General features: G+C 40.3%; 1 protein-coding gene across 2 annotated transcripts; it reads right to left on the bottom strand.

Moving 5' to 3' along the window:
* Positions 1-2572: 2572 nt before the first annotated feature.
* On the bottom strand, positions 2573-16119 carry TBPL1 (TATA-box binding protein like 1). 2 transcript variants are annotated; one of them, XM_072333584.1, is made up of 7 exons: positions 15982-16119; positions 9631-9817; positions 9014-9096; positions 7814-7877; positions 6105-6208; positions 5924-6018; positions 2573-3828 (listed from the first exon to the last, which is right to left on the bottom strand). In XM_072333584.1, exons 2-7 carry the CDS (start codon positions 9763-9765, stop codon positions 3758-3760), a joined length of 552 nt encoding a protein of 183 aa, XP_072189685.1. In that variant the 5' UTR covers positions 9766-9817; positions 15982-16119; the 3' UTR covers positions 2573-3757. The 2 variants fall into 2 exon arrangements, with proteins under 2 accessions (XP_072189685.1, XP_072189684.1); XM_072333583.1 differs by lacking the exon at positions 15982-16119 and adding an exon at positions 15832-15966.
* Between the last annotated feature and the right edge of the window lie 426 nt (positions 16120-16545).

The raw sequence follows: 16545 nt of genomic DNA, 5'->3' as shown, positions 1-16545 counted from the left end.
TGACAAGAAGGGGTGGAACCAGGATCCACTCCTTCCCAGACCTCATTTAAGGGTTGTCAGTGGAGGTGAGAGCATCACTTGAAGGAGATCTCTGCCTATCTGAGGTCTTTTGAAGGTAAGGAACTCTTTTTCTTAATTTCTGCATCTGTTGCACTTGGGCTTGTTCTCATTTGCTATAGTTAAAGACTTTTCCACCCTGCTGTTATTGTGGTACTTTCCATCCCATTATAGCATTACAACAGGGCAGAAAGAGACATCTTGTGTAACACATCCCTCTGAAGGACTACCCAAAAAGTTTCTGTCAACCTAAAATTATTCACTGGTTTCATTAACAGAGTGGATTACAGAACAAGCATACTTAATAAATGTGCAGGCAGTATTAAAGTGAGAGGGACTGTGTTAAAACTCAGAGCTTAGCAAAATTCTGAGTAGGGTATGGAGAAGAAAAACCCAACAGTATGGTTGCAGAAGGGTAAATGCAAATTTCTCTGGTTATGCTGTCTTAACTACAAGTCAGCGAGTGACAAAATGGGGATTGGAACATGCAGTTAAAGATCTAGTGGCTATGACAACTCAAAAGCTAGCAATGAGTCAGTTCTTATTCTGCTGCAAAAACGAGTCCTTAGTAGGCTGTATAAATAGAACTGGCTGTTCTCTCAAAAGAATGTGAAACAGACTTCTTACGGCACTGCCAGTGCTACAGCTGAGCGCTGTGAGGAAATCTGTGATCCAACAGGAGAATTTAGGGAAAAGCAGGCAGAACTATGGAAACCAAGGCCTTCGAGAAGGAGCTGATTGATTGACAGGTTTATTCTAAACACGAGTAGAGGCATAGTGTGTGTGTGTGTGTGTGTGTGTGTGTGTGTGTGTGTACGGAAATAAACAGCATCAGCAGCTCGAGGCTGGGACCTGCAGTTTCCCAGCAGTGACTGGGAACACAGTGATATCCCTGGGGACGAGTGTATACCACCAACTTCATTATCTGTTGTTTTAAGACTTATTTGTCATAGACTGAGTCTCCTTTGGAGCTAGGAATATGTATTTCAAGAAATATAAATATATAAAAAATATTTTTGCATACTTTATTCTCTTTCTCAATGCTACCTTGCCTGCAAGTTTGATAGGGTGCTTTTTGGCTCACTGATTGTTTTTAAACAAAACTGCTGCTTGAACACTTCAGGGCTAACCAAAAGCTAAAGTATATTACCAAGGGTATGTGCTATCCAAGTGTATGCTGAACACTGACAGACGTGGGGCATTAACCACTTCCCTCCTCAGGAAGCTGCAGAGAGGTTGCCTCTGAGCCTCCTCTTCTACAGACTGGACTACCCAAGTGCCACCTGCCTATCCTCACAGGTGACAAGTCTGGAAGGCACATCTTGCTTTGCTGTTCTCTGAATGATCTCGGGGACCTTAACATCACTTTTATATTGTAGAGTCCAGAACTGAACACAATATCAAAGATGAGGCCACACCAGTGCTAAACGTAGCAAGAGAATCTCTTTTAACTGTCTGGCTATACTGTTTAATGTACCCAAAACACAGACTGCCCTCTTGGCTGTTAACTCACGTTGAGCCTGCTGTCACCCTCAGGTCCCTCCCTGAGTTGCTCTCCAGCCGCTCCCAGTCTATCCCTTTCCCTAGTACTGCTGTGTCCTTGTTGCAGGAAATCACATACAGCCTGTGAAGAGCTGAAACCCACTGTCATCACATGTACCAAACTAACGAACTGAGCTAACCAGCCCAGCAGGATAGTAATATATTGTGGGCTATTACACCTTTTTCTTTCTACAGGAGATAAATTTCATACTACATGATAGCGTTAATTACAGAGTTTTTCTTCCATCCAGATAAACTTACGAGGTGTATGCGCTTCTGAGAAGCTCCAGAATTTCACTGGTATCATTCAAGTGTTTCAAGATTTGATCTGAAATAGCCAAGCCTCACCCACTGTACCTACTGCAGTTATAGTGGCTAAATTCTCACATCAGTACAGCACTCTATTTTGTTACTGAAAACCTCATATAACTTCATTAATTGTTCAAATGCCTTTTTAAAGTTATAATTCAAGTTTAGTGTTCCCTAATAGTTGACTGTCCACTGCTATGATGCTGGACAAAAAATGCCATCAGGAGTCCTGTGGTCCACACTGTCTTCTACACTAACTGGACAGGTCATGCATAGCAAGCATTCCTTTACACATACTTTATCAAGAGTTCTGTGACTGCAGAACTCCACCTGGCATTTCACAGTCACAAATCCTTTTCTTTCTTACCTCCACTGATTTATAAATGGCTTTTATGGCTACATCACTCTTGTTCTGAAGGGTGTGGTTGAGCGTTTCACACATGATTCTTTCCATAATTTCTGCACGGAAACACTGCAGATACCCAACTTCTATACTACCCTTCAGACAGATAACATACATCATATTAGGCATTTATGTTTTCAGGATATTCTGTCACTTTCCTTCCACAACAGGTGACTTTTAGTATAGTAACAGTTCCCGCATTACCTGCAGCTCAGAGCTGTAGCGTTAAACTTGTCTTCATTCAGGGAAAAAAGACATACATACATTTATACATATTTATTTTAATTTTTTAAAAGTAGCATTTGCAGTTTCTTTTAAGCATTCACCTCTCTTCTGCTTCAAATGTGCACTTATTGAGAGAAACATCTACTGGCTTCCATGTCCAAGACTCATACCAATAATAATACATGCCAGAATCAAGCTTCGTTGCTTGTTGGCAGCTCCTGTCATGGAAATATTATACAGTAACATGAGTGTAGAAAAGGCCTGTTTGTCATTCAGCAATAGGCTGGGACTGGATTAGTGTGACCGTACATCGTCTTGAGTTGAAGCTTAACAACATTTTCCAGAACGCTGAAGCTCGCATAGTAACTTTTGTTTCCTTTTGCATCCAGTTGGTGGACAAGGCGGTTGATTTTTCTATGGTAGCTTCTTAAGTTGGTAAGATTTCCTCATCATCTACAGCAAAGCACCTGTTGCAGACTTCCATTATTTAGAAACCTCTTCTTTTAACAGCAAGAAAATACTTGATCTGGCACATGTAGTTAAGCGAACTGGGAACAAACCAAATTTCATCCTCATATAAACATACGTAACTACTATAGATTTCAATCTAACCCACACACAAAATTTTACACGTACTACAAATAGAAACAGAAGCTATCAGCAAAAGACTATTCTTACATTATTCCAAATCAATTTGCAACTATACAATTTTAATGTCATAGAAAAAGGGAAAGGAATATAACAGAACAGGTATGGAGAGAAATATTTTCCAAACTTTTATTTGTGCACATTCATCAGGTGAAAAAGATAACTCTTACAGCTTCTTTGGTGCCCAATATTCAGCATACAAAAATGTAAAAGACTATTCACAAATAAAACACAAGCTCAAACTAAATTAAAAAAAAACCAAAGTTTTTAAGGTAGTGCACATCGTGACAGCTTTGCTTATGGATACACAGAAATTACTGCAAAAATAAATAGAATGTCTTTTTAAAAGCAGCAATTTCATATCTTGTAAACTTCTGTTTTTACAATACAGCACTGTTAAGAGTAAAATCCAAAAGGACTGGAGTTTATACTGTGGCCATGAACAAGAAAAGAAAGTCTGTATTCCTCTGCTATAGTTGGTCCAGTTTTCCTTTTTGCTTTTAGTCCAATGTGCAGCAGTCTTTAAAGGTGCTCGGTTAGGGAAGCTAACCATCGAGTGGTGAATTACAAAACTTATTTTCTGCTTTCAAACACGAACGGATAAATCTGCTCCACAGCGCTGGCGACAGCCTTTACGTTTGGCCCTGAGATGTATTAAAGGAAAAAAGGAAAAAGAATAAAGCAACAGAGAGAGGAAAAAATAAATCAGACCATCGTGAATTACAACAACAACGATTATCTTTAGTAATTTTAGCTACCACAACTTCACTCCGTAAACAAGAGCAGTTTCTCCCACATTAAAAATGCTTTCCTTCCAACACTTCTACCTACAAAAAACAACTCTACTGTGCAATCTGTAAGATGTTCCACTCTGGCCAATGGCTGGACTACAAATAAAAGCTATTAATTTCCATACGAGTTTCATATTTCTACCATATTTCTTAGTCAGCCCAGGGAAGACTGTACCAGCTGAGGGTCAAAAAGAAGGAAAATAATTTTGCTTATAGTAATCTTCTAGGAACTTGTACTACCTACCCAGATTTGTATGACCCGGCCACATTTAATTCTTCTTTTAAACAGTCACAAACAAAAATTATTGCTAAATAATGTTGGATTTGATTTAGGTATTTTTTTTCAAGCAAATTTATCTTTGATAACTCTTCAGACTCAATTCTGCAAATAGCTCCAATCATTCATCTCAGGACATCTGCGAGCTAGGGTGTGATTACTATCCCAGGATGAAACAACTGTTGGTTATCTAATATGATTTATCAACACTTGAGGAAAGCAAGGGAAAAATGAACTACCACTGCTTTTTAATGGTACTAGACTCTTTTCCACAATGAACAACTGAGGTCATAAATGAAGAAGCAATGAACGTGCCAAAAGAAATTCATCCTGGATAGAAGTTTGGTGATGCAGATAAACGAAACCAGCTATTTCTCACGTGCTTCAATGCCTACGAACTCAATTTCTTTATACTGCACTTTGGACTTCAGAAGTTAGTCTCAAGTACAGAGAACCATCCAAAATCACAAATAACCTACTAATGGGCTATGTCTTATGTAAATAATTTGGGAAATATTGTTTTCACTCACATGCTCAGTTAGGAAGAAAATGGAATGGACCAAGAGTATTCTTGCGTTTTCAAACTTAGCAAACTGAGTTAAATGTTCACTTAAGCTTAGATAAAAGCCTAGAACATTGTCTACTGTAAAACAGAAGTCTAGAGACAGCCTTCAGAAAGCAGCACTATGCAAGTAGACACAAACCTACAGAAAGGCTAAATCACATTAAGAAGATGACGTGATGAACTGAGAGTCTTGTAAGAGTTCAGGGATGCTCAAGCTTTCAATTTATTTCAAATTTAATTTCTAGTTGTAGCTTAACCAGTTGCTCTGTTCAGAATACGTGCTTCAATCTTGAAATACATTTAGCCTTATGTTTTCAGATTAAAAAGTATGGAAGTTCATCTACTCAAAAATAAAATTCCCCTGAAATCTTGTGATAAATATTTCCCACAAAGTCTGGGTATTTGTCAAGAAATTAAGACTTAAAAATATCTACATGACTTCTGATACCCGTAGCTGAGCTCTAACAACCACAAGATGGAATTCCAGCTGAAGCGATATAAAGTGTTTTTTGGTTCTGAACTACTATAGTGGATATTCCTTACAAATCTGATTTTTCACATCTGGAAGCCTGTATTATACTCCTCACAAGTAAATGCAGTAAAGGATGGAAAATGAAAATTAGAGGAGAAAGCAGAGCACAGCATCTATAAGACTATGGAGAATCAAGTCTTGGAATACTTGTGATTACGCATGTAATCGAGGTAGCAGTTCTCTTCCAGCTGAGCTTCAACAGAAGAGAGCAGAAGTCTGAAGCACTATAAACATCGGTCATCTTCAGTAATGACAACACGCTATCCTCTATTACATGTTTCTATAAATATCAAGTTTGGAAACATACCTTTATGAAAGGGCTGTGACAGCTTACAGTATTACGAAGATTTAAAAACACAAATAAAGCCCCCAGACCATCATCAATCCTAAGACTTTCCATGTAACTCCTCTGGTGCTTTGTCTCAGAAACAATTTAGATGAAAGCACTGAGAAACAAAATCTACTCAATCTACTCAATGTACCTTTTGACTATTTTGAACGTCATCTTTTCCTGACTAACCGTCCCTGAAGTTAAATATTCCCAACAAGTTAAATATTTATGGCATCAAAATACCTGTAACTGTGATACTGCCAGTTGAAAAAATCTGTAAGGTAGCTCTGAGAGTTTTTATTCTGTAGCACACTGCAGGATGAAGTTCTGGTTCATAACTAGAAAACAAAATAAAAGGTCAAAACTCAAAAAGAAAAGCTTAGGAGGTATACAAGCATTGTTACTCTTTGAAATCCTACCGTACCTAGCATGAGGTCTGTTATTCTTCGTAAATTCTGGCAATCTGATCTCAAAGGGCATGTTGCACACTGCTAAAACATTCACAACTTTAAAATCTGTGAAAATTACCTTTTTAAAAAGAGAGGAAAAAGTCATTAAAAATTCAACTCATAGAGAAGCAGAGATGTATGCATCACATAAAATGTTAAAAGAGTACTATAATAATACTGGTTAGAGTATTTTGATGATCCATGTGATTAATACATTTCTAATAGGAGTCTAAAGAGTACTTAATGGATTCAAATCATTTACTTTATCCTTCTCTAAGTACAGCAGTTGTTGGACTGGATATTTCACAGTTGTACTATGTGGTTTTAGTACAGTTAACTTTAAGAATGAGATGCGGGAACAACTCATTGCTATATCAAACACATCAAATTTGAAAATAAACTAAAATAATTCATGAGACATCAAAGTAAGGAAAAAAAAAGTGTTTCACTGTTACAAGAATTCTATGCAATATGTAAAAGTGACTTTAGTGTTTCATTGCTAGAAGCAAATTATTAAAGCTGGGAATAAGAAAGAAGACAAAATTTGCTTCGTTTCAAATCTCCAGTCCGATAATCTCTTCTTTTACAGTCTTTAACCTTCTGAAGCCTACCACAGACTACTGACATTCAGTTATTCACTGTTCATGGCAACTCTACATTAAAGGAGCCAACAGACAATTCCTAAACAAGTGCACTGATCAGAAGTCAGTATCAGTAAGATCAATGGAAGATATTTCCCCCAATTTCTGAAATAAATAGAACAGAAAGTGACCATTCCTCAGGCAGAACTTTTAAGTAGTATGAGTGGAAGCAACGAACCTTATAAAAAGGTTAACTATTACTTTAATCCTTAAAATATATTCCACTTAAACCACTCACTTTATTAAAACACTTTGTGCATCTACACTGGAGGCACTGTTCATCTCCCAATTATCCAATGTTCCGCTCCAACTTTTAGAGCCTGGCTCTAATGCACACATTTTTAGCAATAATATTGCCTAACTTCTGCTTGGGTCGAATACAGCCTGAGTGGGATAGCCTGTTGGTAAACACAAGTTGTGGATAAACAGTACAACTGACCACCAGAAAGTTTTAAAACGCATTTTCATACTCTGAGTCGTTCATAACCCTTACAACACAGTTCAGGTGGTATTTTTGACTGGTAACTGTAACCCAAATCCAGAAAAGAGGAGCTTCATGCCCTGACTTTTTCATCTGACTTACATTCAGCTGTGCCATCTCACAACACAGCAGCACTTCCCTCCACTGTAATTAACAGGGCTAAAATGTGCCCTAACTGAGATAGACATGCATTTGCTGTTCCACCATAAATGAAGGAAATTGTCTTCAAATGACAGCTTGGTTTATACATCTCAGCACTTCTTCCAAATGAACAGAAAAATACATTGTAAGATTCAAGAAACAATTGTGGGTGGTTCATTCAACAAATACTGTTCATTAGCCAGGGAAAAGGCACAATTCTATGCTGCCAAATGAAACTCAAATCCATGAAGTAAGACAGATTCTCTTTGATAGCATCTGGAAAATGTATTCTGTCACAAAAGGGGCATCTGAGTGAAAACATGCTGAGTGCTGAATTACTACATTCCCTTTTTTTTTTTTTCTGAAAACAACGTCCATCAGCACTGCTTAAGTCACGCAATTCCATTTTCATTAGAATTACCTGAAAACCTAGTTTCTGTAGACAACGAGCTAATCGTCTGGCACCAAATTTAGCTTCTTCTTCACTGTAAAGCAGAAAGATAATCTAGCTTTAATAAAGTATATATTTATGCACACACACGCTAACTAGATACTCAGACTGTAAAATAAACCATTATGTAAGCATGAACTGTGATCACATGGACAGCCTTTATTTCACCCAGCTGTACACATTACATTCTATTTTCACTGTCTACATATTCAAATAGAATCCTTTATACCCAATTTAAAGACTATCTCAGAACTCAGCTCAAGTCAGTAGAAGCTGCAGTAGAAGTCATACTTTGATCACACATAAATGCTCTTAAGAGACAAATATGACCACAAGCAGCCTGAATTTGGCCATCCTGACTTGGTGATTTCTTTTCATCCTACTCTCTTTTACAATGGGTGTGTTAACTTCCCTGAAGGCATACAAAAGAACACAGCTTTTAACATTCCTATTAATAGAAAGCACAATACACAGTTTAGGAGAAAAGCTCACCATGCAGTCAAATAGTGTGCAGGGTGAGAGGAAAAAAAAACCAACAACTTCATCATTTGAATGCTAGCACTGACCAAACATTGCCCATTTTGAGATGGAGAGCATGTATAAATTTGCATGCTTTTTACCACTGTATCTTATCCATAGTGTGTTCCTTAAATGGAACTTAGCCTAACGAGCCTTGATTGAGTTCAGTGAATTCCTGTATCCGAATTAAGTTCGATCTTGCTTCTTTCTAGTCCCTTAACAGTGTATAATCTGATTAAATTCAGGTGGGTTTTCATGTAGTAATAAAAGGGACATTCCTTAAAAAAAACATCATCCCTTTCTAGATTGCAAGTTCTTGCTTAAAAAAAAAAAAAAATTCTTAGAGAGTTTTCAAGTGAAATCCCTACAATTTTTTATTATTATAATTTTTTTTTTTTTCATAAAACAGTTTTTCCTGCTGTTCTTCCAGAAGGCTGAAATGATGTTTCTTAAGATTTCAATGTGGTCCAAGGCAGACACTGCATAGATAAATTCCACCCAAGTGCTTAGTTTGGCAAGGACTTAAACGTGATACAGTGTGAGGGAATCTTACAGTGGCAAGCACAGCATCTTGCTAACTTCCTCATCTGTAACATTATGTTTCAAAATACACATAAATTTCATCCACAGAAAGGATCTTCATGAACTCACCTCGTGGCTCCTGTGCAAATAACTTTTCCTGAGGACCAAATTGTGGCTGTAATCCTAGGTTTTCTAAGTTTCATTAATACTTTCTAAAAAGGAAAAGGAAAATGAAGCATTGGGAATTAGTTCAATTTCATACTAAGAAAAAATAAATAAATAAATAAACTATTGCACTAATAATAATTTCTTTACTTTTTGTAAGTCTTGAACAGTTCCTTTCATCTCTTTCAGCAATTACAAAACAAGCTCCTGAGAAGAGCTAAATAAATGTGCACTGAATTAGCTGGTCAGTTTTAACACAACACATTAAAAGTCACTCTCCCCTAAAACCATTTTTTTTGTTTTTGTTTTTATTATTATTAGAACTCTCACACTGCTAATTCCTTATTAATTTTATCTATTAAAAATCAAGTTTGGAGGAGACAAACTAGATCCCAAGGCATAAGAGGTCTCATAAGATATCTTATTAAATAGGCTTAGCATTTGACATAAGTTGTTAAGCATTCTGCATAACTACTGAAATAACGCTTTTCCATCCACCATGCATGGATATCAGATGCATGAAGTTTTAGCTTAAGGAACATACGTAAAAACAGATAACTGCATTAGGTTAAATCTCTTACCCCAACATCACGCTTGTATATCACGTTTGCTCCCTCTAATGCAATCTTCCTCAAGTTTAAATGACATCTTGTTCTAAAAACACACACTACATTTGTGATTAAAATGTCCAATGCAACATCACTGTCCGCATCCATTGGGGTGATTTACAGCTCAGTTCTCACAACAGTTCACCATGAAGCTCACATCCTGAGAATGAAAACAATAAAGTTAAACATACTGGTAGAAAATTGCCTATTAACACTGTTCTTGTATACACTCACCCCCTTAAATGAGACAAGAAGCAGAAGTGACTACAGTCTGACTCATTTAAGTTCACTGTGTGAGGAGGGGAGGGGGGGTGTCTGCATCCTGTGCACTATAAAATAGGAGGCTGCTTGTTTGAAGCCACATTGCCAGACTTAACAGACATAAAATGTACGTATCTTATTTTTAAATCTCCTGGTTAAATATGCTACAGCTCTTGGTGACTATATTAGGACACTGCAAAGCTTATTAAAACTTTTTCTATAGCTTCAAAGGATAAATGAGAAATGAGCTGAGGAATGAGTTGATGGTGTCATTAGACACCTCAGGAAAAACATTTATTTCACTGCTTACAATGATAATTCTGAACAGCTTATCATTTGTATTGAAATGGATGAGCCTGCTGAAACTCGGAGGTTACACACACTGCTGCCAGTAGACAGTCTGCAACCAAAGCTTACCCACTTCTCACCCAGCATTCTTGGCCTAATTCTCCAAATGTAGGAGCATGGGGTGAACTATGCAAACTGTCCTGATGGCAGCAACAGGTCATACTGAACCATAGGAGCCTCTCATCCCCTTTTGCTCTGCCACAGGAATGACACAGAGGGAGCATATTGTGTGCACGCAGGAAAATCAAACGTTTCTGAGGAACAGCAAGAATGATACTACAGGACAGCTACCCAGAACACACACAGCAAACCTAACACAGCCAGAAACTGTCAAGCATGCAAAGGGTGCATACCAAGGGTGATGCTCCTACTAAACACTTTGACTAGAGGATGACTGTGAGACAGGGAGCAGGCATATTGCTCACTGCCATCCTGCAACCAATGGCATCACTTCTGTAAGCACACCAAACCCAAGATGGCCAGTATTTCAGATAAATTCCAGATGAAGTATTCAAAGAAAGGTGGGAGAAAGAAGGAGCAAGAACAAGTTGGTACAAAGTGAAAAGGACTTACACAAAAATACCAGAGCTTAATAAGGATTTTTTCTTTGTATAAGAATGTAAAAACTTAGTTCATCTAGGAGAATGAGTTTAAGCAGAGAGCAGACTGAGCTATAGAGGTAATAATATCCCAGATGGCTCTTGGGCCACTTGTCTAAAATGTTAGTAAAATTTCACCCCAAATGAATCCCAAGAGAAAGCAAGGACCAAAATCAAAGAAAAGCTGTCAGATACACAAGATACTCTTTACATGGTCACTGGCACAGAAGAAGCAGAAGACTATCAAAAACACCCATACACGTGACACAACGCAATGTACATTTATAATCTTATAAATCCTTTGGCTTATGTAACAAATCTACAAGACACAAACTTAACAATGTCATTATCATTATTTCCACGTGACTATGACTTCCTAACTATTATGCTAAAACTCACTGCCAACACAGAAAAACATACACCGCAGATGCGCATAACGCACTTGATCAACTGCTGTGACAGTTGCCTTTTCTATTGTGCAGCTGGTTCCCAGCTAAAAGAATTATTCCATAATTATTGGTTTGTCCAATATAAGAAAAGGAGAGGCAGGTGATAACACAGAAATCGATGAAGAAATGACAAGAGAGGTAGAAAACCAAAGGCAATGCGTGGGGGAGAGAAGGCAGAGAAGAGAACAAACAGTTACTAATTAGTATTCCCAGATCTTTTTTTTTTTTTATTATTCAAAATGATAAGAATCCTATGAAGTTACAAATGACTTGTTCCATCTGGTTTTGCTGGACTACTACAGATTGGGTTAGCAATTTATGGTACTGGATCCAAAGATAGTGCATGTACAGATTTTAAACAGTATGCAGGCAAGGCCAGCGTATAGCAAGGAGCTGAAAGCCACGGCATCCTGAGACATTTGTTTTCCACCCTGTCTCCATGTCCTGGCTCTTGCTGAGGTCACTTACTGGAACCCAGGAACTAATGCTGGGAAAGAAGATACCTTCAATGGGCGCTGTCTTCCAGAGTTCACGTTTCTATTGGCATATTCAATCTCCACACTCTGAAAGAATAATGCCATCATACAGAAGGCCCCCAAAAGGTTCCTAACTGCTAAGCAAACTATAACACTGCATAAGAACATGCCCATCAAACGCTGGCAGTTTGTTTTAAATAGAACCTGGGAGGAAAGGTTTAAGGACAAAAGAAAAAGCAATCGAGAGACATAAAAATTACACCTACAAAAGCCCCATAAAATCTATTACTAAAGGGAAATCTACAGGAAAAATCTCAATGTTAAAATGTTATGGAACTGTCTGTAAGAAGGTTTTCAGAAATTATGATGTATCTTGGTTAGGCGTACAAGTTACCTGTATAAGTTTTAAGGGAGAAAAGTCGTAAGGTACCATACCCCCATGTTCATTAGCTACACTCTGAAAGCTCACAACAACAGATATAGAGGGAGAACCTTTTTAAATCTGAAATCTAATTTGAGCTGTAGCTCATATTCCAGACCGTGGTTTGTGGCATTCAGTTAAAAAGTGACAGAATTTGTCACAAGAGCAGTTATGTAAATACAGCATAAGATTTAAAAAACTGCCTTTTTGCAACTGTACCATTATCTGATCTAACAGAAGTAAATCACTGAAACGCTTCACAATTCATATATCCACTATGACATTTCTCTCATTTACGCTTAGATGACTGCACTTGCTACTGCTAAATAGCACCCAAATCCCTTCAAAATCAGAGTGTTTTATTAGATAATTATTATTAGTGAATTATTAGATAAAACGAGCTGATTCCATACGTGGATGCTTCTGCCAAACAGTGAGCATAACCTGCTACAAGCTCTGCCTCAGATGTTCATTTTGATGTCTCACGCTGTTACCAGCAACAAAGAAAAGATTGTTCAGAAAAGACGTGCTCCTTCTTCAGGAAGTCTTAAAGAAATCCAAATGAGCAGCAACCACTTCAACAGCAATTAATGACTTAAAAAAAAAAACTAATATACGTGCCACAGAAAAACATCCAAAACCATCTTTACAAACATAGTGTAAGAAGATTCATTAAAACACAACAACCAAAAAAGAAACCTTTCTTCTGTTTCTCTCCAGTATCACAACCAGCTGGAACACACAGTTGTAAGCAATGCCCTGATGCCCAGCCTTCCCTTCTCATCTCTGGTTACTGATGCACCCTACTGCATCCCATTGAAGGCCAGGTTGGATGGGACCCCAGGCAGCCTGATCCCGTGCCAGCCCTGCACACAACAGGGGAGTTGGAAGCAGATGATCTCTGAGGTCCCTTCCAACCCAAGACATTCTGTGATCTCTTAAGGGTAGCTCTGATCCATTCTTTTATTTTCCAAACTGAATTTCTACATTTCTGTTCCATATCTGCAAACTGGGGAAAATAATATTGCCGTGTTTTTGCAAAGACATTTTGATATTAAGAAACAGCATTATGTACGTGCCTGTTACTATCCTGTATTTATGCACTTATCCTTGCAGAGCAGAGGGACTGAGTAGAAACTAAACATCTGGTTCTTTCCTGTTTAGGGTTCACAAATTCCAAGCTGATTTCACTGAGCTCAACTTATGTTTTTCCTGATTAATATCACCCAAAAGTTTGCTCATCTGAACCTTAAAATTGCAGCAGCTTAAATCCCATTTCAAAAAGCATGTTCTGTCAGCCACTGCTACTTTACTAACAGGCTAAAACGGAAGATAAAATCATTTACTTTTCTATACACGCAGCTTTACTTTTATATTGTGAGTTTCATTCAGATTTCTCCAGAGCAAGAAACAAGTTAACTTAGAATTCCAATTCTCTTGTAGGAATGTAAAAGAATCCACACCAAGAGAGAAAACATCCATAAATGCATCTTCACAGAAGTGTGCATTATTCTATTTTATTATAGACACTTGGAAAGCTTGTTCTCTCTTTTAAACACAGATGCTGGGGATACCAATGGAATACTGTCACTAAGGGGGGGGGGAAAAGAAGAAAAGCAGCAAATAAAAAAAGTAAAGACCATCAAAATAAGAACAAAAACTAATCTTAAGAATATCTGCCTCTAAAAAGTAGTGTATTCTACCCTGAAACTAGAGAAACTTCCCACATTACAGTAAGAAGCGTTTTGAAGGCAGGAGCGAGGAAAGGACTGCGCACTGCAATTCTTGAACAAAGCATTACCCATACATCCTCAATTAGGAGCAAGGCCATACTATTTTTGAAACTATATAAACACACACAAAGACTACACGCCCTGCACTGAAATCCTGCAATCTAAAAAAAGCCAGCTTGCTCTGACTTCCTATATATATAGAGAGAGAGAAATTTCCAACCCAACACCACTGTCATCATCAAAGAAAAAGGAAAGGCACTGGGGAAAGGGTATATAAAGCAAAGTAAGCTTTTGGCTACCTTTAAACTGAGAAACTCTGAGTTACGCAGGTAGATGATGGGTACCTAACAACGATGATGCTAATGTCAGAAAAGCCTTGTGAACATATTTGTCACACCAGCAGAAAGACAAGCAACTTGTACTGGTTATTTTTAACCTAAGCACTTGGCCAACTGATTCCAAAACCTGTTCCAACAGCTCAGTGGACAGTGTTCCCAGTGGAAGGTACTACTGTTGCTGTTGGCATTCCCACAAATAACTTGAAAAGCATTTTTGACTAAGTTACCAGAAGAGTCCAGGTGAGAACAAAGAACAGAAAACATAAATCCTAGTGGGAACCAGGAGATAATTAATTCTGTCCTCCTGTCTGTGTTCAGGCCAGGGGGAAACAGGTCCCTAGAAACTGGAGATGTCAGACCTGAGGTCTGCCTGAATCCTGGAATACAACACAACACTGTCACAGTGATTGGTGGATGACTCCCAAGAAATGAGGGTAATACTGCTGCTGTCTGTCTAGGAAACCTCTGACTCAATCAGCTTTCTAAGTGTCAGGGCCAGAGGCGTGTACTTTCATTTTTTATTGCCTCCAGTGGCAAGTTAAATTGTTCTAAAAGGGATCATTACCTTCAGACTAGCTCGTTCCAACTGCTGAGATTTACAGTCACATGACTGTTTTCTACAGAACCAAAGCACACACAGCTTGGAAGATATTTCCAAATAAGTGTAAAACCAGCTAAAGTGGACACTTGTCCAAGAAGAATGGTATAAGACACCATTATACCTGCAACTTGCAGGAGCAAGTAGGACACAAATTTCCCATCCTGCTATCTGGACTCTTGGGTTAGACTGTGGTGTGCCCACAGACCTGAGGTCTTCCAACACAAATCCAGCTGTAGAAATAAAGCCGAGCCGCTTAGAGAACTAGGTGAGAAAGCCTGTTTTCAGAGAGAAACTTGCAACAGGCCATTTTCCTCACATTTTCCCCATCAGAATCAATCTGTTTATAGCCAGAGAATCACTTTGCATCCAGCTCTGTGCCACTTCTCCCTCAAATCATCAAGCAATAGCCTAACTCCAAGTACTGAGAACTACCAGTTTGAGCTCAAAAGCTAGATAGGTAGAAAACGGTCCAAAGTGTGATAAAAGCCTGGCCCAGCACGCTCAGTGGCTGTTCCACATTGACCAAACAGTGAGAAAAACACAAAACCTGAACGCTTTAGAATAACGGGCAAGTCGCACGTTCCCTTTTTGCCCGCCTCAGCTGAGGGAACTCTTGCTAGCCTTGCTGCTGAGCCCAACACGTGCCCGCCCGGTGCCACAGCACTCAGGGCAGCAATCGCCCCCTCCGAGCCGTGCTCCGAAGTTCCCAGCCCAGCACCGCACAGACAAAGCGCGGACAGAAGGCCTCGCGCCCACCCGGTAGCCCGCCCCGCGCTGCACGCCCCGGGCGCCCCTCGGCACTTCACCCCATCGGCGGGGGTCGCTTCCCCCGGCGGAGCTGCGCTCCCCCCCTCCCGCTTCCCCCACCTCTCGATTCCCGCCAGGGAAAGGGGCGGCGGAGGGGACGCGCCGCCGCGAGGAGGGGAGGCCGAAGGCCGCGCTGCCTACCCCCGCAGCAGGAAGGGGCGCGGGCTCCCAGCGGCCGCCCGGCGGGGCAGCGTCCCTCGGGCAGAGGCTGGCGGTGGGGCCGGGCCCGCTAAGCAGCGGCCCGCGGGCGGCGGGGAAGAGCGCGGCCCGGCGGCTCGCGGCAGCCGTTACCGTGCGGGCGGGAGGCGGCTGGCGGGGTTGCTAGGCGCCCCGCCGCTCGCGCCCGGCGGCGTTCCGGATGACGGGCCGAGGCTCCGCGACAATAAACATCCCCCAACGCCGCGGACATAGACGCGGCGCCGGCTAGAGCGGCCGCCGGAAGTCGCTGCGGCGGGAGGGGAGGAAGGGGGCTGCGCCTGCAGCGCATTTCCGGTGTCGTGCTGGGTTGGGGGTGGGGGGGGGGCTCGGGCTGGTGAGGGGTCGCGCTTGACGCGTGCTGTTGCAATAGGCAGTTGCGTCAGACGTTGTTTTTCGGAGTGCCGATGGGATCCTCCGCAGTAGGAAGCTGTAGCGCCAGGCCGTGGTGTCTGATCGGAACGCTGGGCCCGAACAAAGCCGAGCTAAGCTCTGTTTCTTATTGGAGGGAACTGAAAGCCCTGAAAGACCTCTTTGAGACCTCTGGAAGGCGCCTCCCCCCCCCCCCACTCCTCCCCGAAGGCTGTGTTTCTGAGTCAGAATGGTTCAAGTGAGACTGCTGCTTAAGCTTTTCCAGTAGGCAGCCCGTCTCATTGCTGC

This window comes from Excalfactoria chinensis, chromosome 3 (genome assembly GCF_039878825.1).
Source record: "Excalfactoria chinensis isolate bCotChi1 chromosome 3, bCotChi1.hap2, whole genome shotgun sequence".
Taxonomy (NCBI): Eukaryota; Metazoa; Chordata; class Aves; order Galliformes; family Phasianidae; genus Excalfactoria; species Excalfactoria chinensis.
This window is presented reverse-complemented; position numbering and strand designations above follow the sequence as displayed.

What these genes read in the sequence shown, in the direction of transcription:
- TBPL1 (XM_072333584.1), bottom strand. Translation starts at nt 9,765, where the DNA reads ATGGATGCGGACAGTGATGTTGCATTGGACATTTTAATCACAAATGTA. An exon ending in ATTTGCACAGGAGCCACGAG is followed by an intron (nt 7,878 to 9,013) that starts GTGAGTTCATGA and finishes TCTGCTTTACAG; the next exon opens with TGAAGAAGAAGCTAAATTTG. An exon ending in AATAACAGACCTCATGCTAG is followed by an intron (nt 6,019 to 6,104) that starts GTACGGTAGGAT and finishes TTTGTTTTCTAG; the next exon opens with TTATGAACCAGAACTTCATC.